The sequence below is a fragment of the Drosophila obscura genome, unplaced genomic scaffold (assembly GCF_018151105.1).
Source record: "Drosophila obscura isolate BZ-5 IFL unplaced genomic scaffold, ASM1815110v1 contig_74, whole genome shotgun sequence".
Classification (NCBI taxonomy): domain Eukaryota; kingdom Metazoa; phylum Arthropoda; class Insecta; order Diptera; family Drosophilidae; genus Drosophila; species Drosophila obscura.
The window spans coordinates 493,047-519,060 of record NW_024542866.1 but is presented as its reverse complement, the minus strand read 5'-3'; the positions used below and the strand labels follow the sequence as shown (position 1 = coordinate 519,060).

The 26,014-nt window shown below is 34.5% G+C and overlaps 1 protein-coding gene across 5 annotated transcripts in view; it reads right to left on the bottom strand.

Moving 5' to 3' along the window:
* LOC111075299 (neuronal acetylcholine receptor subunit alpha-7) overlaps nt 1-26,014 on the bottom strand; it is a 161,042-nt gene that overhangs the window by 48,478 nt on the left and 86,550 nt on the right. For all 5 annotated transcript variants that reach the window (XM_041595670.1, XM_041595671.1, XM_041595673.1 and 2 more), the window contains 4 exons: nt 25,238-25,313; nt 24,857-25,051; nt 23,164-23,250; nt 1,385-1,494 (listed from right to left, as the gene is read on the bottom strand). In XM_041595670.1, the coding sequence (XP_041451604.1) occupies nt 1,385-1,494; nt 23,164-23,250; nt 24,857-25,051; nt 25,238-25,313 (468 nt within the window). The remainder of the gene's footprint in view (nt 1-1,384; nt 1,495-23,163; nt 23,251-24,856; nt 25,052-25,237; nt 25,314-26,014) is intronic.

Genomic DNA, 26,014 nt, shown 5'->3' with positions numbered 1-26,014 from the left:
TCATGAAATAAAATACTTGAAACTGATTGTATTATTATCATACGACATTTTTGTGATCCCCTGATGCCATTATGACACTGCTGGAGACGAACTTCGATGGTTTTCATAATTTTAAGAAGAACTCCCACAAGCTCTACAAAGAAATGTCTGAAAATAATAAATAAATATAAGAATCAATTCTCTTTCGTCCATATTCTTGTCGTCTTGCATAATTCTGTTGATTTCTCAAAATTTGTTTACTTTCCTTGTCATCAAGCACCCAAAAAAAAATTCAAGACGCGCGTCTGCCAATGTAAACGCCTTTTCTGCTTCATTGCGTCTATTCCGATATCGATAGCAGACGCGCCCAGTGTAAAAAGGCTATTAATCACAGTCCCTCTTTAATTATTATTATGTATTTAAAACAAAAAAGTAAATACTGAAATATGTACGAACATATGTACATATACGTATGTGTATAAATGTATGTATGTAACTTAGAAAAGCCTAAATTAACGTAATAAAGTTAGTGTGGGCCCGCATTACACAAAAAATTTGATTTTGTCAGCCTATGTAATATTAGATATGTATTTGCATATGTGTGTACACATGTACATATGTATATACATACATATATACGATTAGGTAGTCAATGTCGTGCATGGATGTACATTGTACATACATATGTACTGCACGGAATCTACTTATTTTGGTGCATCAATATGTATGTATGTATACGCTAGAAGAATCTGAACGTAAGTTGCAAAACTGATTGAAACGAAACGAAGTGGATTTCAGAACGAGCATATCTTGCTTTCGATTTAACTCTAAATATAACAGAGAATAGAAATTGTAAATGTTCGCTTCGTTAGCTTGAACTCTCATTTGTAATGAAATTTTCGTGAAAAGATTCGTTTAGATTGGATCCATGTACGTACTGTATATGGCATTAGTTTTGGATCATTGCAATACATTGCAAAAGATCACTGAATAAATAAAACATATTTACATACGAATGTATGTACATATGTACGTACTATATGTATTTACAGTGTAAATTTTACACTTGTTCTGTGTCGAAAGATTCGTTTCCTGTGCATTCATGCAGGGCACATGATCGAAATAATATTTACGTATGTATGTATGTACATATGTATGCAAGTGTGTAGATTTGGGCAGCATTTAAAGTTAGTTATATGTATGTAAATATATGTACATACATATATATGTATGTAAATATATGTACATACATATGTTTGTATGCATAAACCTCAGATGAGTAAATGATATATGTATGCAAAAAGTAATTAGTATTGTTCGAAAACTAAGACTCGGCAGTGGAATTTGGTTTTTTTATAAAATAAGTAAGTAGTTATTTATGTTAATTTGAATATATAAACATTACCCATTCACTCATTTCATGCGTATCTGGATTTCTATGATGATAATTGAGGATAAGTATGGTTGACACAACTGATGAGGCCACCATAAACATAATGCAATTGAAATAAGTTCCTAGAAGGACACAAAAATTACACAAACATTGTGGTAATTGTTCGATTCGTTTTGTTGTTTTTCTTCTTTTTTTTTTTCTTAGCCTAGTCCCAAACCGATATCGATGATGGAGGATGACTGACCGCTCCTACATTGCTTCCTAATCGCACCTACTGGTGCATGTATGTATGTATGTACATATGTATGTAGTACAGTAATATATACTCGTAAGTACAGTCACATCTGCATTTACTTCTGCGGGTTTGGTTTTGTTTGCGTTCTAGTGTATTTATATATGCTTTTTTATACGGTTTAAACATAATTAAAGCGCCCTCTACTGTCGTCCGGTATATGTATGTAAGTTTATGGTATAAATTAATGTACATAATTGTGTATATTTTAGTTTACTGAAAAATTGGAAAGACATTGAAGTAATATAGTTACTAGATTGTTTGTCTTTCATGTTCATGTGTGTGTGTGTTAGCGTAGTTATGTGTGTACTCTGATTGTGACTATTTTAAAAGAAGTCCACTTGAGTGTGTTTTTAGGCGAGTAGAAATAAGGTAAGAAAAAGAGTTGAATTCTGTTTTCTTGTTATTTAGGAGTACGGGTATAAGAGAAAGAGAGGAGAAAAACAATAAATTAAGTTAAGCCGTTACGTAAGTGAATGTTTTCTTATTTTACAATCTAATTCGCTTCAGTTAAATATACAATAATATTTTTACTCCTAAGTTCAATGGTCCTTCGGTCCACAGGCGGCCTGGCACAATTCAAATTTGTGACTCATTTCATAACGATCCCAGCTCCGCTGCTGTTGCAGGAGTTGGAGCTCTGGTTTTGAACTGAGCCGCGAATTTAGGTCGTCCTCCCACTGTTAAAGGCTTGAAGTGACGACACACCCACACCTCACCTTCTTCATTTCTAGACAATTGACTAATTCTGAAATCTGCTTTACGTCATTTGTTTAAGTGTACAACCAATTATCCGCAATCATCATTTTTGTTTAAAAATCGAGATCTAATCTAAAATTTTCTCCAGTTTTTGAGCTGTAGATTTTTGAAGACGTTTTCTATGGTGGGGGAAGTACGAGTATAAAGGTTGATTTTGTATCACAATGGTTATGTTTTTGTTGTGGGTTTTGATGTTCTTGTTCATTTAAGTTGAATTTGAATTTGAGAGGCGATTTTTAAGGGGCTCAATCTTATAAGAAAATTGTTATTTTATTTGCTTTATTTAAGAAACCTGGGTTGTTTATTGTTAATATTATAGCTCATTTATTTATTTTATGCACAGCGATGGACAGAAAATGCTTTGCGTTTTAAAAATCATGAGTTCAAATGATGAAAGCATAAGTATGAAAACTATACGCAGAGCTCGCCTTTTTGGTAGAAAAAGTAAACTTCGTCTCAGATTTTTAGCTGTTGACTGCCATCAAACTTTAGGTTGGAAATTGGGTTTCAGAAATATATTCTGTACTGAATTAACATATAATTATAGCCATTTAATATATATGTTTGTATGTATATTAGTTTTCGACTATTTTAAGTTAGAGGGATGCCTTGATACCAAAATAAGTCAACTGAATATCGGGAATGAACTTATGTATGTATGGAATGAGTTTTCTTTTTGAATAAGGAAATAAAATTCCTTACGGAGGTTTCCGATATCGGGCCATGAATCTAACATTTTACTGTTATAAGTATTTTGATCAGTTTAATGATCTAAAAATTGTTTTATAATGATGTTATTAACATATGAGTTAAAAATAAAGGAACAAAATTTAATTTTTATTGATAGTTTTGTGAATTAATTTCGTTGTGAGAAGTATAAATCGATAGATATTTATGATATGTGATGATGATTATTTAAAAAAATCATTTGATTATGTCAATTGTTTTCAAATCCACAATCACTGCGCTTAGAGTCATCGATCGGGACAATTTATAATATTAAGTGAGTATGTATATGGCTCTACAAAATATGTTTCTTGGGGCACACACGCTCACCCTATCGCATTAGTTGCATGGAACACTCTAAACCTTTTGAGCATGAAATTTTTTATTCTTCTGAGTACGGCCGCTAGTCTAACGCATTGATGAATGCACTCGTAGGAGCACTACATGTTGTTTTTAGTACTGGTAGACTAACGTGTATACAAAGATATATGACAAGAATTACGTTTGCTTATATATGAAGGTATGTACATGTGTATGTATGTGGGTATGTATTTCGTGTATTTTATTTACATGTATAGGAAACAAAGAAGAGTCTGCTACGTATAGATGCTAATCTGATATACATATGGTATTGGTACAGAGCACGAGTATGTGAGAAACAGATGGAAATGCCTTTAGTTGGTGGTTGGAAATTCAAAAACACGTCATAAGTAGCATACAAAATAATAATATTAACCGTATTTAAATTCTACAACACTACTTCGCGATTCAAACGAAAACAGAATTCTTTTGCAGAACAAAAAAAAACTATTAATTGTCTGAAAGAGAATCTTACGCAGATATAGAGTCCCAAACGATAGAAAAAATTAAATTCAATAGATATGACTAATATCTATAGGTGTAAAAAGGTTGAGCCAAAAAAATGTTTTTTTGAAATTTTAACGGGACACCCTTTAATAGTATTTAAGTTTTTATTTTTATTTTAAAAATATTTTGAGAGGTTGCTACCAAATTTTACAACATTTTTGAAACAAAAAAGTTAAAAGTTACCATTAATATCGTCATTAATCGGTTATTAGCAGTAACTACATATATATCAACCTCAGCTGAACTTCCTGATTTTCACTAATCATTAATTTTTTTAACAGTAACTAAAATAAAATAAAAATACCTTATCAATATGAACTAGTTTCTAAGATTCAATATTATTTGAAAAAAACCGACAAATTATATTTTTTTTTAATATATATTTAACCAAAAATGTGTATTTCTTTTCGTGGTAGCAACCCTCAAACATTACACTACAAATATGAACAAAAATGTAGTGGCCCAGCCTAGTGTTAATTAATGTTAGCCCCTAAGTCTGTTGATAGACATTCGTTGCAGAACAGAAGGGAAAAAAGATATCTACATATATCATGGCCCAAAGGTGTTGAGACCCTATGGAAGTAATAACACTAGTCAACAGCCAAAGAAACTCTGGAATTACACCAAATTTTTCTGATACATTTGGGGTTTTAAAGATGTTTATTGACTTATAATTTTTTTTTTTACATTTTTGATAGTTGGACTTAAAGGCTTTTCTGTATTCTTTAATGCTAGGTGTATCATACTTAAGTTATATGGAAAACCTCAAGCTAATATCCTTTTCCCACACAGCACATCTATGAGGAACGGTGGGAATTTTTGACAGATGTGATACTCCGATTCGGGAATTTTTGACAGATGTGATACTCCGATTCGCACTGGCACCATGCACCATCTACCATCCATCATCCATGAAAAACAGCTGATGCACACAGCTTGGTGCGGCGGAAAGTATGTATACTTTTAAATTTAAAACGAGAAGGAACGTGTGAGTCGCTTCTGGGGATGCGACTCTACCTATACCCCTACTCAGTCAGTATATACATTTATGAGCATATGATTTTTTAGAATTTTAGAAATAAAAAAAAATTATTTAAATTTTACATTTTTTTGCTACATGTTTTTACATCTACATTTTACATCTAACATGTGGATTACAGATGTACCATTTATATTCTACATCTCCCGCGCTAGGGGTTGCTAGCGCACTGAACGCGGCAGAGTGTGCGAGCGAGAAAGATATTCTAAAATACACTTGTAGCAGTGTGATATCACATGAATCTGGAAACCAAATTTGGTTGCCCTAGCTCTTATAGTCTCTGAGATCCAGGCGCTCAACAAGACGGACGGACGGACAGACGGACATGGCCATATCGACTCGGCTATTGATGCTGATCAAGAATATAATACTTTATGGGGTCGGAAACGTTTCCTTCTCTGCGTTGCACACATCCACTTTTACCACAAATACAATATACCCCTTAACTCTTTTTTGAGTACGGGTATAATTAATATTAATAATATTTTAATGGTTGGGAATGTGATTCAGCACCAAAATATATTCTTGCACAATTTAATCATGTTGCTGGACATGGATGATGATAATGATGCCAACGTTGACGAAGAGAATTTATTGGAATGGATATCTGTTTTGAAAACACTGAAGCGTGGTCATTTGTGACTGCTTCTACTAAATCCAATCAATGTTTCAAATAAAAATATATATTGCATGTTATTTGAGAAGCGGTTTGGGACATTTTTGAGAAAGATGTACCCGAAAACACCAAGTCGTTTTTTAAGGAATGTTTTGTATGTAAAGTGTACACATTGGGCTCTTTTCCTGAGTACAGAATAGTTGGAAGACTGTCAGCCAATAGCGTGTGCAATATCATGCATGAGTTTCACAGAGCATTAATAAAAGAGAGGATCCCAGAGGATAGTCCACAAACCGAGTTTTTGTGCCTGAGACAATTCTGACATATCAGATTTTTTGTTGTTTTTGCTGTCCAGTTTAGCTGAAAGCAGCGATGCGGCAGAATTTATCGAAAATTTTACTTTGCGGATACAATTTTGCTGGCTTGGTGTCTGTGTTCTGCTGGAAAACATCATTGAGTGTCAAGTAGTGCCTCAGTTGTTCTACTAAAAGCCATAAAGCGTGTCTAGACGGCTACGAACAATAATGTTGCATTTTGTCTCTAGAGCTATCCCTCTCTACGCAGCAAAACTGTCTAAGTCTAATGTCATATGGTATAAATGAGAGGGAACGTTGTATTATACCCGTACTCAGTCAGTAAATACATACATATGTGAACTTATGATTTATATGGAATTTTTTAATATCTTAATATTGTATGTTTTATGTAGATTCTACATCTTCTGCGCCAGAGGGCTCACGCTCACTGCATGGGGCAGAGTACATATGTGCGAGCGAGAGAGAGAATGAGTAGCGGCTGAAGCGCTGGAATGGGATGTGTTAGCAACTGAAAATTAATTTCTTCATTCTGGCTATGATAATAATCCGATCTAAACCAGATTCGGCAATTTGGTAGATATGGTCATGGCTATATCGACTCGGCTATTGATGCTGATCAAGAATACATATACTTTACGGGGTCGGAAACATTTCCAGAATTTTTTTAGGTGTTCGTGTAATATTCGTTTTCTTGCGGTAATACGGTAATGTTTCTAGCTTTAAAAAATAATCATAATTGTAGCCAGAATAAAGAAATTAATTTGCAGTTGCTTCCCCCACCTCCTCCAGCAAGAGACCCGCTACTCATTCTTATCTCACTCGCACATTCTCCCTCGTTATGTACGCGAGCGCCTGCTGGCGGAGATGTAGAATATAAATGATACATGTATAATCTACATGTTAGATGTAGAATCTTAATGGTACATGTATAATCTACATGTTAGATGTAGAATATACATTGTAGATGTAGACGTAGATAACAGATGTAGCAAAAATCTAAATTAAAATTTTTTTTACATTCTACATAAATCATAAGCTCAAAAATGTATATACAGACTGAGTACGGGTATAAAAGTAGAGTCGCGTCCCCAGAAGCGACTCACACGTTCCTTCTCGTTTTTTAGTATATTCGGTCTAGGTAATGAAAGAAGAAGGTTCACTATGTCGTATATTTCTCGCCGACGCACAGTGGGGCCTTCGGCCATTTCAGCTTGCTTTATTAATAGCTTTTGAACGAATCAAGATATTTTCATGATATAAACTGCAATAAACTTGCAAGGAAAATATTTCAAAATATAGTCTGCTACAATGTCTAGAAGCTTTAAAATAAATAGTAAACTTTCACTGATTCCTGTGTCTGTTTGCGGTGCATAAAACGCTAAAATTTTATATTTTTTGATCGATAAAGAAAGTTTAATGGTTATTTTCGCTAGACATAATAATTTAAAATTTTCTTTTTAATCTGATATAATTTTAAAAAATATAAAAAAAATATAGTTTGGTTGTAAACAATCTTCATTGGAAGGAAAATCGAATAATCTTAACATTTCTATGGAATAACTAACTTTAATTTTTTTCAACATTAACTTGACTTTGCAAAAATGTATCTCTACACTTTCGCGAGATTTTTTTGAGAAAGTTTTTTGTAACTATTTAATTTCTTTACCTATGGTTAAAGGAATATTTAAAGAGCATGTCCGAAAAAAGTCTCGGCAAAATATATATTAAAACATAATATAATATAATATATATATAATATATAATATAAGAGCATGTCCAAAAAAAGTCTCGGCAAAATATATATTAAAATATATTATAAAATAACATAAAATAATTTTTTAAAGTCAATATAAAATTAAAAAAAAAATTTCTTGTCATTCCACCTGAAAGATGTAGTATGTGAATAAAATTTGAATACATTTTTGCACACAGTAATATTTTTCAACTTTGTGTGCTCATATCTCCTAAGCCAAAGGTCTGAATTTCTAAAAAATTAAATTGGTGAAAACTCTGGAAAATTCCCTATTATAGGCGTATAATCACTTTATACAAAGCACTTATAAAATTCTTTGATTTTTTTCCACCTTATTTTGGATGAGGCCCCACTGTGAGACGACAGTAGAACGATATTGTTGTTTTGTATTGTGAGAATGTTTGAAGATATATTGGCAAAACATTTTTAATGCAACAAAAATTAAACTAAATATTAAACTTTTCCCAATAAGGTTTTTTAGATAAGTTCTCTCGGCCACTTAGTTATTTTGACTGAAGTCTGGTGTAATATGACTATATAACCATATTCTGTGTCATCAGTTTAATATCTATATCGAGAAAGCTCGAAGAAAATCATTTGAGCGCCAGTAACACTACTCGACAAAATTTAACTTTTATCCCGCTGTGGACCAAAATGACTTTTTCTGATACATTTCGAAATTAAAAATTTTTTAAAGTATTATGTTTTTTTTTGTTATGGTTTAGTGTTGTGTTTAAGAATTTTTTTAATTTGGTATTTTTTGTTCATTTTTTTCAGTTTATTTTATTTTTTGTTTATTTCTTGGCATGCATTTTTGGTTTTAGATTTTTTGTTTGTTTTTTTAAATAGGCGTAGTCTAAGGCATCGCTTGTAAGAATCGATTGATAAACGGCCAAGTTGCAGCCGTTTGACCAAAACGACTCAAAATGCATTTTACCTGAAAAAATACCGTACGGTACGTTGCTGGTCCAAATGCCAAAATGGGATTGCAGGAAACAAAAAGCACCTGTAATTTTGGTTTTACCGAGTCCTAGGTATGGATATATCTTGGATATATACCCTACATGTTCATATCCATTTGGGCTGTAAATGTTGTGGACAGTTACTTTTACTCCAATGCTGTGGAGAAAACCAGAGATTCACGGCTCTGAATGTTTCTTTTGTTCATTTAAAATCACTGGAATCGAGAGATCCATGAAATGGGGTTACCCGAAACAATCTGGTCAAGGCTTTACGCTTCCTGCTCCTCCTTTTCAGAACTGCAATGTTCTATGCAAGCAGATATAAGATATTTAAGTTATGTGCAAAATAGAAGCTCTACTTCTGAAAAAAAACATGACAAAAAATACCAGATTTTGAAAAATTCCTTTAAAAAAAAATAAGCCATAAATAAAACATTATTCTTAAAAAAAAATTAAATCCCGAAATCTATCAGAAAAACCATTTTGGGCCACAGCGGAAATTTCGTGTCGACTAGTGTAAATATAAAAATATTTACAGCTTGATTAAGTATGTTTGATATAGAGAAAGGAAGATAAGGATAAAAGGCAGTCAAAGAAATAAATTAAAACGAAGAGTATTTGGGCCATAGTCCTTTGTACATAGGGCACAAATGTATGCATTTGGTATATATGTATGTGTATGTACATAATTTACATTATTTGACATTATTATTTACATTTTTGTCTCCCCTCGCGTGTTTTACGGGTATTAAGCGAAAAACTAGTCAGATTGTTTAAGTAACGTATTCTAAAAGTGTGGCAGTAATTCCAAACCCCATATTTCACAATCAGTATCCGCAATCCCGTTCCCATATGGTATCCTACCGCTTTTTCAGTTTTGATTAGACCAGATTCTCCAGCCGCCCTCGCGTTTGTGCAGTATATTTCGATTAATATTGGTATATATACATATGTATATATATTTGTCTGCGGTTGTGTTTGTGTCTTAGGGTGTGGTGACTTTGCGTTGGCGAGATCGGGTCGAGTTGGTTCAATAATAGTTCATCCTCATTTTGGAACGAAAGTATATGGAAGTACTTTGTATTATTATCCCTAGTTAGTGTCGAACATCGAAATTGTTAAATATGTAATGCAACAGCTGTTGGTATTAATTATACCAAAAATCGAACACCGTTGAATAAATATTTCATATATTTACCAATTTAAATGGATTTTCAGTCCTTGAAGCTTTTAATCAGCTGCTGGATACTGATGGGACTTATTATTTTTATTTTATAATATTTTTTGAATTAAAAAGAATTCTTATCACATGTGACAAATTCCATTTGAGTATGTATGTACCAATTTAATTTTAAAACGAATCAACATCGTTCTTTGCATACAGTGAACAGCTCCTGAACCTAAGCCATAGGTCATTTAGGGGATGAATTGGACTCGAGGTGGAGGAAGGTCAAGCTATGGGACTTGGCACATTTGTGTTCCTGCATGCCAACAAGAACATTTTTTCTTTTACATTATGTGGTAGTGGTCCCTACCAAAACCTCACTGGCACAAGCGCAACGGAACTGAACATAATCGGAAAAAACAAAATCAGAAATCCATAATTATAAAATATACTCGAAATATCACGAGCGATTGCATACGAATAATGTTTATCTACATATATGTGTATGAACATAAATACATACATTCATATGTATGTATATGTATACAAGAACAGTTTCAAGGCAACTACAAAAAAAGAAAAGAAAACAACAAAAATAAATGCTTTATAGAAGTTGCATTGAATTGACCATCTACGAGTACTCGTATAAGTATATTACATAAGTTTACTCGCACATTGGGCTACAGATGAGCTAGTACTCGGTAGGACAGAGGATTAGGTTCGGGTTCGGGTTCATGTTCAGCGGCCATACCAGTCCTCGTTACAAACAAATATGTACATATGTCGTACAACAACTATATTATAAGTAGTAATTCACTTAGGATTTGTGTGAGCGTATGTTTCGGTGTTCTGAATGAGTCGACGTACATATGTATGTATGTATGTATGTATGTATTCATGTATTTTTGTTGGTGTTCAGTGTGAACGTATTGTGTTATGCATATGTATGTATCTTAGAGACATACATATGCGTATTATAGATACATATTCAAGTACATAGCGTAATATTCTGGAGTTGAAATTGTGCTGTGGGAGTTGGGCTTGCATGCAGTTTGTAGGTGTACAATTCACGATATTATGAAAAAAACGTCAATGTATAAGTAAGTATTAAATTATATGAACGATCGTTACCGTAACTTAACGTAATGAAAACGAATGAGAATGTAATCCGCTTTACCTTTCTGAATCCTCATGTGGTACGAACCACCAATACAACACCGCCACTTGATTTAAAAGAAAACTCAAGATTGATTTGAATTGATGTACATACATATGTACGTGTAAATAAAATGAATACTCCCATCGGCTTAACCTAGTAAAACAGAAAAAATTTCACACCCAGTGATCAGTACCAAGTTGTGGAATTGTTCTTCCATTTAATACGCAGATGTGCGACAAATTTAATGAAAAAATTACAAATAAACTTATTGTATCCTGGTTCCACTATAAAACATTGCCATCTATGACAATCACATGTTTAGATGGTTTAGGCAAAGACTCTATAACACAACAAGATGCGTAACGAGGAAGAAAAAAATGTATGACAGCAGCACAATTTTAAAAGAAATCTACCCTGCAGTTCTGGCTGTCACGGCATGAAAGTGTCATAGGAAAAATTGTTCGGGCTCGACGTCGACAAAGGCAGCGACGTCGACGTCAGCATGAAATTCTGTCCAGCTTCAACTGCTGCAGATCGAAGCTGACTCGTAAGAAAGAGAAGCAGATATCCATAGAATTCCCTCTCTCTCATATTTTTAGTTTCCTCTACCTGCATTCGACCCTAACTTTTCTACGCTCGCTCATTTCGTCTCCTCAAAGGGATGATGGGAGAAAAACCGATTAATTGGTGCAACCTTTTGTTGCGAGCGCCTCTGATTTTTTGTTGTTGTGCGGTCTATTAAGATATTTATTCCTTTTAAAAGTAGTTTTTCAGTGTTCTTAAAGTCAGGTAATTCAGGATTCAGCGATTACAGTGTTTGTTGTTAGTTAACTTAAATTGTTACATGGGTTTCGCTAGAAAAAATATGTCTAGATTCTAAAACATTCTAGCCGCGTGGTTAACCGAGTGTGTAGCTGCGCGTGTTTTTTTTCGCTCGAGGAAACCCATGTAACTGTAAATACTGGATTTTTAATTTTTCAAAATATATACCAAAGACAATATAAGTATAAGATGCGTAACGCTCATACATTTCAATTGCGATATGCAAGACAATTTTTCGGCCAGCGACGAAATTCGCGCCATCTCGCTGCATGTGTGAATACACACAGAACCAGCAAGTGCGTATGTGTGCGTACTTGTGCTAAGCGGACGATTTTCGAGACGGAAACCTTTTTGTGAGTTGAGAAACGAAATTATTTACCGGGTTTGAATACGTTGCATGCTAAATACCCTAATGAAAATTATTCCAATGTGAAGTCATGTATTAAATATATATTACATATGTATTTGTATATATGTATATCCGATCATTATTATCGAATATACCATCTGAAAAGAAATTATCATTGGAGGGATATATACATATAATACATATATGAGTTTTTTAATATTGGGGTGGTAAGCGTCCTGCAAAATTAACTTACACTTATAAAGTGAAGGGTATATTTCGACAGCGCTGTAAAAAATGTATGCATGTGCACACATACAGTCGTCGCGACGACTCGGCTCGGCTTTCGCATCGGCAAAGAACTAACTTCGTGTGCCTTCGTATGCTGTATGCATACAAGAGAGCGGCTGGCTCTAGATCGCTCTCTCTCTAAAAAATTTCAAGAGAGCCTGGAGCCAGCTCTAGAGCCAGCATTCAAAATTCGTGTGCAGAAATTTCGTATGTCGTTACGCATCTTATACTTATATTGTCTTTGTATATACATATGCAATTTGACTTATTTATTTACAGATCAAAACAGTTCGGAAGTTGCTGGAGGAGGACCCATTGTCTAGGTGCCTCAATGGTGTGCTGGACGAAACAGTAGTCCAGGAGTACAACCTAAACGGGATTTGCGGCAAAAAAATGTTTAAAATGCCCCGCCCGACTATTTCATTTCAGGAGCATTGCTGCGTCTTAACCCGATCAAGTCGGTTAAGGAAGGCCCTACAGATAATTAAAAATATTTAAATCAACAAAAAATCTAGAAAATCGGCGTAAAATAAATATATTTACTTTTATTTGAAAAAAAATATGAAATTATCCGTGAAATTCCTTTTAATTTCATGAGAAGTTTCACAGGTGATTTCATATAGGACATTTCGGAAATCACTAGAAAATTCAGTGAAAATTTCATATGAAGTTTCACGAGTGACAAAAGCGGACATGTCCATAAAAATTTCATCTGGACTTTCACCAGTGAGTCACCAGTGGCAGAGGACATGCCATGAGTGATTCACCGAATGAATTACGAGTGAAAACGACTTTTGGAACTGCAGGGATATGTATGTTTTTCGTACTGCAAATGCAGGTCCGCTATTTGAGTGACTCAATGGAAGAAACCTGTACCGAACACAGAAGTGATTTTTGAGGTTGGGGTGCAAAATGGCAAAGCACTGCGAATATGTTATATAAATCAGCGAACTTTTTGTTATGTTAATAGTCTTGCACACAAAAGTTAATGAAATTATATGGCAATAAATTTTAAAAATAATATCGGGACAAAACAATATGAAAATCTCTTTTTATTAAATTTAAATTTTTTTGGCATGGTAAACAGCGATACATAGCGCCCTGATCAGGAAAAAAATTTTCCGTATAAGTCACCAGATGGATAATGGAAATTTCAAAAGAACGAGAAGAGGCAGACCGACCTCTCCGATTCATGCTCTCGGAGCTGGTGAGAGTGTCGAGACTATTCCCCAAGAGCTGGACGTGCACGGAATTGAACATCATAGAGCTGCTCTTCACCGTAGGTTTGTATGGTTAATGGTTTTGATTTAATTTTATAAGAAAAATTTCGAGAACCACGCTTTTCTCGATACTTCACAATGAAACTGTGCAAAGAAAAAAAGTTGAAGCGAATCAAATCTCAATTAATTGGTGAAAAAAAAACTCAACAAAGAAGATTGTAGAAAAAAATAAATAAATTGCGTAAGTTTTCCTCTAAGGTTGCCGAAAAAGCGCGGGTGCCGCAGAAATCTAAACTATTTAAAAAAAAAATTAATTTTTTACTTTTGACATATGGGCATATCCGCCGAATGGTCAACCAGGACCGAAAAATAAAATGTTCATAATCATCGTATTTTTTTGTTTATTCTTATAAAGAAATGTCCAAATTTTCATAATGCCATGGTTTTATGGCATATCTCAGTGGTTTTCATGAGAAAATTTGCCTGAAAACTTGAAAAATGTGATTTCTTCACTTTTGGCTTTTTTTAAAGGCATTTTTATATTTAATTATTTTGCATGCAAAACATCTGATATGTTTGCACTTTTTCTACCCAATCTCTCTATTGCAATCTGTTAAGAAGATAAAAATGCAAAGAGACCGAAAAAATCTTCAGTTAATGGTTAATTTTTATTTTGCTTCTTATCTATATTCTAATCGTACGTTCGCGACCGAAAACATCATTTTATTGTAATTGCTTCGCATTGAATGCAAGCAGGTGGCTGAAACTGCATGTGTAAAGTAAGTTTTGTGTAACTATTTTAAATATAAAAAAACTTTGGGGTTACTATTAACCAAACTTTTTATTTTGATTTTCGAAGTAGCGTACGTTCGCGACCGTAAGTATTTTTTTTATTTGTTACTTTTACTTTTAATTGTTTAACACGCAAATAAATATTCGTAGATGGCTAAAACAAGTGAAAAACAGACCCGATATCTCAATAAAATTAAAAGCGATCCACAAAAGTTAAATGAATTGCGCGAAAAAGCAGCTCATTTTTTTTCATTTTAAATAAAATTTTCTCTTCTTACTATTAATGTTATTACGTACATAAAATGGAGTAATAAGTTGGTTTTAAGGGAAATATGAACTGATTCAAGGGAAAACGTAAGGAGAAAAAATTTTAAATACATATGGAAAAATCGTACGTTCGCGACCCGTACGTTCGCGACCCGTACGTTCGCGACCGGTACTTAATTTAATTTTTTTTAAACCAATGGAGATAATTTTATGTCAATATACTTTATAGAAAGATACATTAATCCTCTTTTCAAGTCAATTTATCGTTTTAGAATATTCCGTTCCAATTCGCAGATAATTGCATTTTTGTAGATTAAGTCAAAGTCGACTTCTATTTTTCGTACGTTCGCGACCGCATGTTTTTTTAAATTATTTTAAAATCTAAAACTCGATGAACCCCATCATTTGCACTAAGCATAGAGCTAACAAAATGCTATTGAAACGCAGAAAAAAAGTCTTGGAAAGTTTTCGTTTTCTATCTTTTTTGTGCATTAAAAGCGTGCGAACGTACGTTCGCGACCCGCGGATATGCCCATATACCTATTTTTAAATTCTAACTTAAATCAAAACAGAAAAAAAAACAATAAATAGAACAAAAATTACTTGAATCAACCCAGGAATTTTAATTGAAAATCACCAATGAATTCATCCAGGAATAGCACTGCAGAGCTTGTGTACATAAATATATTCGTATGTACATACACACATACAGTTGTGTTCAATGAAATAGTAGTGCCGCACCTCATCACTTTCAAAACTCTTTTTGAGACACTTCCAGTTATCCAAATTGAACAAATGATACCTTTTTAAATAGACTGGACTGTTAGCATTAGAAAACCGAAGAAATTATTATACATTTCAGTTCCATCTTCTTGATGACATGACATAAGCCGAATACCCATAAAATATGCTGTTCAATGAAAAATTAGTGTTTTTTTAGAAAATTAAAAAAAACAACGAAACTCAAATAAAAACATATATTTCATGTTCTTCATGTTTCTTGAGCTTTAATATTTAGTTTTTTATTAATTTGGTTTTCATTGCGAACTTGCACCGGCCGGCTATGGGTCATTAATCTCTTGCCAACGCTTCAATAGGATTTGAGCCAATAATCCATGAACCACTTGCTAAAACTTGGCTCTGGTTCACGGATTTGCAGTTGCAACAATGTATTTGGTATTCCAGCATAAGATTTCGATGAGATTTATATCCAGTTGGACAATTCCTAGCGAGCTTTTCTGGGCATTTAAAGTCATTATCCTGTTAACATGAATTTTTCAACTGTAATATGAATGTAATGTATTGGAAAGTATACCTACATACACAGTTTCGCTCAAAACCACACTATACTCAAACGCCAGGCTAGAAAGTACTAGCTTATAAGATTGGATTGGATTGATTGGATTATAGCTACAGCTGATTCTAAAACTAATAGAGCAATTTGAGCAATTAGCAAAAATGTTACTAAAAAGTAGGATATTGAAGGGCCTGTATTTCCTAAGAGAGTTAATAATAAATGTCCAGCAATTATATTAGCAGCTAGCATGCCCAATGCTAATTTTTTCCTGATTTTAGGTGGTAATCGGGTTTCTGTGAATGCCAAACATAATCTTTTGAGTTTATCTTAACATATAATACAACTTTACTATCTTTAGTCAAAAGTATTTTTGTCACTGTGACACAGGCCATTCCACATGCGTTTTTACAAACTGAAGTAGTGCACCCATGTACTCTCAGACCCAAACGCGGAGCTTTCTGGGACTTCTTGCATTCAAATAATGTGTAATCAACCGTCTAAGAACCGTCACATCACTGACAGAGCGATTAAAAATTTTTTTCATAATTTTTGAGGATATTAAAGGCCTGGTCTTGCCTTCGACCATCGCCGACCATCCTCTAAAAAATAATTTTTTCGCATACAAAATCGATTTCCAGTCTACTTCTTTTAGTTAATTGGGCTAAATACAATAGTGAGAGTGCCTACAACTTAGTTTTCAATCCCATTATGCCTCCTGCCTTAAGTTTTTAGTCTCCTCTTCTGGACCGAGCAAAGATTTCTTCAACGCCTCAAAATCAAAAGTACCGCTATGTCCAAAACTTTCTTTCATCAAATTATTCAATAACCAAATTGAGCTTACGGATGGTGACTTGTTTAAAAAAATTTGCTTTGCTTTTTCATTTTTAAAAATTAATTTAACCCAGCACTACTATTTCATTGAACAGCAGATATCATGGGTTGTTGTCTAAAGTCATAAATAACAACAAGATAGAATGCAAATGTAATGGGGTTTCTTCAAGTTTCTAATGCTTACATTCCAGGCTTTCCGTAAAGGTATCACTTGTTCAATTTGAAAGACTAGAAATATCTCAAAAAGGGTTTGGAAAGTGATGAGGTGCGGCACTACTATTTCATTGAACACAACTGTACATATGTATATGCATACTTAAAGCGGTGGGAAACGCGGGGCTCTGGTCAAAATTCTAAATCCCTCTGAAATTTGATTTACATGTTATAAACGAAAGTGAAAAGTAACTTTTAATAAAGAGTATCCTACATATTTTTAGAATTTTGACATCTGGTACCCTCTGGTCTTATTCCGTGATCATTATCTTTTCTATTCTATTCTCTATACCAAAAACCAAATATTAGAAAAAAAAAATTAAAAATCGTCTTGTGATGTCCTAAAAAAATTTTCTAAATAAATAATCAGTTCTGAAGGCCTGTCTCCACTGTTTGTAAACAGTGCATACTGTAAAATTCTGCTAAAATTAAAAAAGGAAAAAAATGCACTCTGCTGATAAAGTGATTGTGTTGGTGGCAGCATATATTGTTGCAAAAGAAAAAAGAATAATTTTCATCTCTCTTTTTGGTTTTGCGGACAGTTTTTGCCAATATCTTGCACCATTCACTTCAGGAATAATTGTTGAACATATATTCCTGAGCTGGGTGTCAGCTGTTCTCTCAGTCCACACACGGTCCTGATAGGCAACTATCGATACAAGTCTGCGGATTCCGGTCATGTTGCTGGATACACACGCCTATAAAACGGAAAAGAAAAATTCCTAGCACAATTTTTTTTATATGGAGTTTGACAGGAATTTTTCGATTCCACGGTGCTGGATACTATGCTTTAATTTCAGTTGAATTTCACAATTGGCGCTGTTTAAAAAACACATCTGATTCATTAACCCTGTTTTAGCTATAATCCACACCCTCACAGAAAAACTAGTAAATTCCTGGCAGGAATTATTAGCCATGATTATTTATTTAGAAAATGTTTTTAGGACATCACAAGAAAATCAACAATAAAAATTTATTTTCCTAATGCACATTTCACGAGTGTTATAGTTTTTTATCAAATTAAACCAATATATTTGTATAGTTACTATGTTCTTATCAGGGGCCTGATCGAATAATTTACTACCTATCTGCAAACTATCGTTACGATCACCGTGTAATTTTTGTGGTTTCATCAGTAGTTAAAAAGTGTTTAATTTTGAAGATGGAGCAATACAAAATGTTTCAGTTCAGTGAGAAAGTTTCATGATCGTTGAATTTTCATTCTAATTCTAAAATTCTGGTATACTTTGTGTTTTAAGACGAAAAAAATAAACTACTGAAAATTTTGAAATTATAACAGCAAATTCACATTCAGCGTCCATTATACATGTACATACATACTCGTATGCACATATGTAGTTTGACAATGGAACAAATTCTGTTTTTGAAAAAAACTTGTTTTAAGCTTGTATTAAGTCAAATAGCTGGAAGAAGTGAATATAAAAATGTTGTTCCTTTTTTATAGTCGTATTCCAATAGAATTTAAACTACTCGTAAAAACGCGGCGTACTGTTTTCGATTTCCATGACATAACAGTCGCTCCAAAGAAGGAGCTGCCGTCGTTGGGCGGGGGGGGCAGGACCGAGCCTATCGGGACCGTGTATGATACCCAGCTGACTGAGCATAGTTTATATATATCATATTTTTTATCAGTGAGATTGTTCCTTTTTTATAGTCGTATTCCAATAGAATTTAAACTACTCTGACAACAACGACGGCAGTATTCTATTCGTTTTTTCGATTTTCCATGACAATATTAACATTGTTCGCTCCAAAGAATGAGAAGCTGCTCTGTCTTTTCGATTTTTGTTTGTTTTTTGTTTATTAAAGCATAGTATCCAGCACTGCGGAATCGAAAAATTACTGTCAAACTCCATATAAAAAAACTGTGACAGGAATGTTTCGTTTATGTATTCCTGGAGTGTGTATCCAGCAACACGAGCGGAATCCACAGATTTATATCGATAGTTGCCTATCGGGACCGTGTGTGGACTGAGAGAACAGCTGATACCCAGCTCAGGAATATATACTTTACAATGGTGATGGTGAATGGTGCAAGATGTAGGCAAAAACTGTCCGCAAAACCAAAAAGAGAGATGAAAATTATTCTTTTCTGTTTTGCAACAATATATGCCGCCATCAACACAATCACTTCATCATCAGAGTGAATTTTTTTCCTTTTTTAATTTTAGCAGAATTTTACAGTTGCCTCTGTTTACAAAACACAGCTGATTCATCAACCCGGTTTAAGCTATGTTCCACACCCTCACGGAATAACTAGCAAATTCCTTGCCGCAATTTTCCGCGGTGCTGGAGACAGGCCTTAATAAGTGATTATTGTTATCAGGTTAGTCGAGACATCCAATAGGAACGAAAGGACGCTGAAAATCTAACAACAAATTTTGTTATGCATAAAAACGGTGAATAATTATAATCAATAAAAATTCAATAAGTGCCACAAGTTACTCGTGCAGAAAGAGCCGAGGTCACACGAAAGAGCGTAGAAGCTCAATAGAATACAAAAATGATGTTTTCGTTTCGTTTCAACTTGTGATAACGATTCGGAAAGAAACGAAGAGCAAGTCCGCTCACATGACCACTGACAGCCAGAGAGCACATTTCTGCTGTTCTTTCTGCTGTGCTTATTGTAACTCCCATTTCATGGAGCTCGAAGTGTGGCTCGCCACAAACAACAAGTACATTGACACCCTCAACTACTGCACCGCAACATTATCAACTGCAACGGTCTTCGTCGCCAACAGAGCGAAAATGCTAGTAAAACATCGAGTGAAAGTTCCAGTGCCGATTTCGGCAATAGCAACATAAGAATCAAAACAAAACCAAAAAGCTACTTTAATCAGGTTTTTATCATAATCATTTTTTCCTGGAATATACACCTAACTACTAGATATAATAACATAACCTAAACTAATCATAAAATTAGATGTCTAATAATAGTAACCAAAAGACTAACACCCTGAAAAGCATAAAGCGTAGAGTAGATTTATAAACATAAGTTAAAGTAAGCTTGAACTTGTCACTCTTGTATCACTATATATTTAAGCAGAAGCAGAAGCTGTGCTACTGTAATATGAAAGATGACAATAAATAAACTGAAACTGAAAAGCTGCTCCGGCTGGGCAGATCGGATTGGACCGCTACACTCAAATCAAGAGAAAACTCAGCCCTCAAAACTTACAGGGCGATAAATCAAATAAATTGTGGAAGCTCAAATCACATAGAAAATATACCCCAAACAACACCAACATAATATTCATATTTGCATTGCTGGCTGATGATGCGACCGGTAGAATAGTGCGCTGATGAAAAAATTTATGAGCTTATTGGAAATACAAATGTTCATGTCATTCCTCTTACCAAAGAGAAACTTCAATCCATAACTGAAGATCAATTTAAAGTGGTGTCCAAATATCTAAATGACAACAATAAACGAGAAGGAACGTGTGAGTCGCTGCTGTGGACGCGACTCTACTTTTGTACCCGTACTCAGCTAGTAAATTTGTGATTTATGTAGAACTTACAAACATTTTACATTTTTTTTGCTACATCTTTTATCTACATCTAACATGTTTATTCTATATCTGAAATGTAGATTGTACATCTTCAATGTAGATTCTACATCTTCTCTGCATAGGGCAGAGTGTGAGAATAAGTAGCGTCATCAGCGCGGGAGGAGGTGGGGTTAGCCACTGCCAATTAATTTATTGGCTCTGGCTATAATAATGATCCGATATGATTCAGATTCGGCAATCTGGTATATATGGTCATTCTCTACGATAGCACGCTTTTACTTCTCTGGTATCTTTAAAGTTGTGGCTGCCACAGATTTTTGTTCTTTGTGGGGGCGCGGTGAAAATTTGCAATACACTTGTAGCAGTGTGATATCACATGAGCCTGAAAACAAAATTTGATTACTCTAGCTTTTAAAGTCTCTGAGAACTAGGCTCTCATCAAGACGGATGGACAGACGGACGGACGGACAGACAGACAGACAGACATAGCTATATCGACTCGGCTATTGATTCTGATCAAGAATATATATACTTTACGGGTCGAAACGTTTCCTTCTCTGCGTTGCACACATCCACTTTTACCACAAATCTAATATACCCCTTAACTCTTTTTAAGTACGAGTACAAAAATACTACATGTACCATCTAAAATTATTTTTGAACTATGATATTTACACTGCCACAAAGTATTATGGACTTTATGTCTTTCTTCTTATGCAGAATCAAAATATACTGATTCAGATGCTTGCATCTCAAGAGTCTGACCAATGATCAATGACTTCCCTAAGAACATCTCTGGGGATTTCCAATGGGGTTTCACAACATAAACTTGAACTAACCGAATTCTTGCATGACAAACACATCGACGTAAGGCTTCTTTCAGAGACGCACCTCACAAGCAAATACAACATTCAAATAAAGGGTTATTTGGTCTATGGTACAGATCTTCCGCATGGAAAACACCGTGAAACAGGCGTCTTAGATAGAAACCGCATCAAATACCACCACCATTAGAGGTTTGCAACAATTTATTTGCAATGGGTAATGGAAGTCTTACCACTGCTTTTGTCTACTAAGAAATAAGCGCTCCAATTGAAAAATGTCCATTACGTAGTCCCAATGGATCTATCGTCCGATAGCTCGCCTGTTTTACTAAGTCTTCTTCAACGCACAAAGTTCGTTGAGCAATCTTACAGGCTCATGGCGAATGGAGTCAACTGGCTTCAATACAAGAAATATGAGCTGCCCTCTTTCCTCTGCGGATGCAATGGAATCTGTACTCGTTATAGCAGCAAAAAACTGAATACCAAGTGATTTCTGTGCAAATCAACCAAATTAGAACTTTTCTGCGAATTGAGAAACTTTTTTTGCAAATTCATTTGTTGTTGCCACTAATTCATTTGTGCTCCCATCGTTATCACGTGAAACTTTTCAAGCACCTTCCGAAAAACCCATCAAATTCCGGCCAAGCGAAATCTTCAAAGCCATCGAAGAGCCCCGAAAATCACGTTGTTTTGACCTAAATATCATTCGAAAATGATCATAGTACTTCCCAGGTGAGCGGTTTTACACATCTGCCATCTTTTCGATCACCATCGCACCAATTTGGCTCTCGAGAAGACCACGGAATGATTGAGAAGATCAACCGCTCAGATCACATCAGAGATTCGGGTACGTACTGAATTTGAACAACGGGAATATTGAAAGGCACTATTCCTTGACTTTTCCCTAACCATAAACAGACCAAAATTCATTTAAACAAATTGGAGACTAAGATTAATGAAAGTACGTGAAAAGTAAGTGCAAACAAAAACACTGAACAAATACATATATAAATAAATCCATATCATTTCAGTGGCAGCGCAAATAAAGTGACCAAATGATCCTGCCGATAAGTGTATAATAGTTTAAAAAATATGCAAGTATGTACGTTTGTACACAATACAAACATTTAAAATTAAAAAAAAACAGCATAATATTTATATTTTCATTGATGACTTTATCGTAAAAGTCATCGATGTTTTATCTATTAAATTTTCGTATACTCGTAAGTCATCTATTATGCATCTATAACTTTTGTATCGATTAATTTTACGGGAAAGTAAGTGGCTTGCAATATCTGGTTTGAAAGTCTTCATTTGAAGTGTAGTGGAATACGGACCAAATGACTGGTAGTAAATTTTCAATTATTTTTTTCGAATGTAAGAATGACAGCGAACTTAAATTTGTATGTGTGTGTGCCGAATCTTACACTTTGTTAAATCTTGCGACTGTCCTGTCATTGAATTGTTATTTGCCGTCCATTTAGATGTGTGTGCCCCAACTTAAAAATCATAAACTTCGTACTAGATAGACGAAAAATATAATATAAAAACGTTTTATACAAACGTTAAGACATCGTGGCTGCGCGGAAAATAAGAATCTTTGCTGATTAGTTTCTGAGTGAATTGAGAGTGCGTTAAGAAGTTTTAGATAAATAGTACTTAGTGTGAATAGTAGGTTTCCCTTGCCATTCCGTACTTACCAAGCAGCGGCACGGCGTCGGAGGTCGCCGGCATTGTTTCTGCCACCATGTTAAGGAAGACTGTGAGCGATAGTAAAATAGTAACTCCTAGAAATACGCAAAACATGATTAAAATGACAGTCTTTGTGATATTGTCTGCACAAACAAAAACACGAGCATAGTAAAAGGGAAGAAAGAGACAGCGTGAAATCAAATTGTGAAATTATTACATTTATACTTGTATTACTTGAGTAAAACGCTAAAATACAAGCACAATTAAAATAAAGATTTGAGAATATTATTCAGAGGTCTTCGGTCCGGCTGATCCCTCAGTTCCTGCTGCTGAGACTGCTGATACTTATGCATGAACGTACAAATGGGAGTGTGATGGTAATCGTGGTGCTGTGTTTTTTTTCACTTTTGCTTTTGCCGCGTTCAATAAAAAACTACTACCATATTCTCTGCGCTGAACCTCACGGTCTGTAGGTCTGTAGTCGGTCCATCGAGTCTTTTGAGTTAATTTTTAGGTATTTTTTATCTTGCTGCCACGGGTTCCTTTTTCTAGTGCAGTGAAACCCAAACTGGGAATGGTAGCTCAGTACTTTACTGTGACTGTTTTATTAACTTCCACTTGCCTCAAATCGTTTCATTCCATAAGTGATCAATTACATATACATATGTATTTGTATAGGTCATTAGAGCGAGCTTTCTTGTGAGAATTATTCTAGATTTTCTAAACTTTATTGTTGCGGAAGAAAGTCTTTTGTATAACTAAGCCAAAAATTATACCTTATCATATATATGTATGTATGTAGCTCCTCCGAGTATATGCTAAAAGAGGTGAGTGGCCAGTAGCTTGACGGCACTTGTCCTACCCGTGCACTTAAAATGAATGCCTTCTGGGGCTAGCATTAAGCATTGTAACTAGGGCCACTTGGGGCATGGCATTTCGAGATGCGGTGACACGAGGGCACTGTGCATTTTGAACTCTTTGAACGGAGATTTTTTATTCCATCGGTATCAATAAAATATGGAAAGGCTGATGGCTCTTTAAACCTGACCACTGGGTTGAAATTAGTTAGCTCGAAAGATTTAAGCCTCTCATTCAAATTCATGCCACTACTTTTAGATTCTGTCTGAATGAGCCATGAATGAATCATTCAAATACCGATTGGAATGCGTTCATGCTGTTCTCTAGTGCCCTCGCAAATCAAAACTGGTCTCATTACTGAAAGGGTCCTTATGTCTTCCGATAGGGGTCGTGCTCATCATATCGCTCTCTTTTCTCGGGTTACCAGCTAAGCAATTCGCGGCTGCCTTGCTACCGTACAAAGTGCATCCCAATTGTGTTCGGGCTTGTTCACTTACAGAGCTCTGCCTATTCACTAGCCCTTGAGAGTTTTCATAATTTCGAGATAAAGATTTGGCTTTGTTGTCGATCCTGAGATGAAATAATAAGTGGAGTAACAACGAGTTGAAAAAAAATGTATGCGCACTTTCGCAATATTTGTACCGGGAACATGTTAGATAAGGTTGGAAAAGTTAAGTTATGTGGTTAAGTTGTTTGCATGAACATAGTTGCCTAATCTGATCATATTTGGATTCAGCCGAGCCCTAAATGGTTCATTAATCTACTGATAGTGGGGGAAAGACAGAGAGAATGCAGAAAAAAGGAGGAAGGGAGACAGAGTGTGTAGAACTGGACAACACTTACCAAGTGAGAGCTTCTCACCAGAATCTGGCGGAAGTGTAAACCCTAGCAGTGCCATGGAGGCAATTAGTACGCACGGCACAATTAAATTGAAAAAATAATATAGGGTTTTACGTCGTATCAAAATGGCGAATGTTATGTCAATATAAGGTTCTGGGCAGCAATTATAGTAGATTTCATTTCGTTTGCCGGGCACACCTGGTTGTTTTTTTGGGATGGGAACGAATTTAATGAAAGATGATGAGTTAGATAAAGAAGAAAAGATTAAATATTAAGATATTACATTTTCATCGACTTGTGATATTCAAATTTAGATTAATTTTACATATGTATGTACATATATATCTCACCATGCTATGTTCGGTTTCCGGCTTTTCAACTTACCTAGCAGATCCCACTCTCCGTTTGTTATGAAGCTAGAAATGTCTCCGCCAGCTTCGTCCTGCAACTGCAGATCCAACTGTCAAAGGGAACAATTAATATAATTAAAATACTACATTAAGGAACAAGTTTAGAAAAGGTTTCAATGCTTATCTTTAAACAAAATAGTATGCAGTATTTTATGTTCTTTGTTATACCCGTTCTCGAAGACTTACGGGATACTTTGGATTTTTGGGAAAAGTGGACAACGCATACAAGAAAACGTTTCCGACCACATAAAGTATACATATTCTTTATCAGCATCAATTGCCGAGTCTCTGTCTGTCTGATAGCTTTAAGCACTTGCTTGTAACTTTTGGGTACAACTTTCGATACAAAAAGTTGAATGGTCATTTTCGTTACACACAATAATTTTATTTAAATTTGATTTGTAATCTAAAATAATTTTTTTAAATATCTAATTATTATAATTTTTTATTATAAAACTTATTCAAATTTTTTGTTAAATATACCACATTGGAAGTAATATCTAATAACTATTTACCAATTTAATGTATGTCTAATGGTTGAAACATCATATGTTTGATATATTCACTTGACTAATATCCTTAAATGTTGTCGACATTATTGTTGTACTTGCTCTTTAAATATTCCTTTAACTACATATGTTTAAAAGCGCGCTTGACAATTTTGAGTCGTTCGGTATCTAGATCAATTTTTCTGACGCCATCTCGACAAAATTAAAGGATATACTTTTGTAAAGTCAAGTTAAAGTGGAAA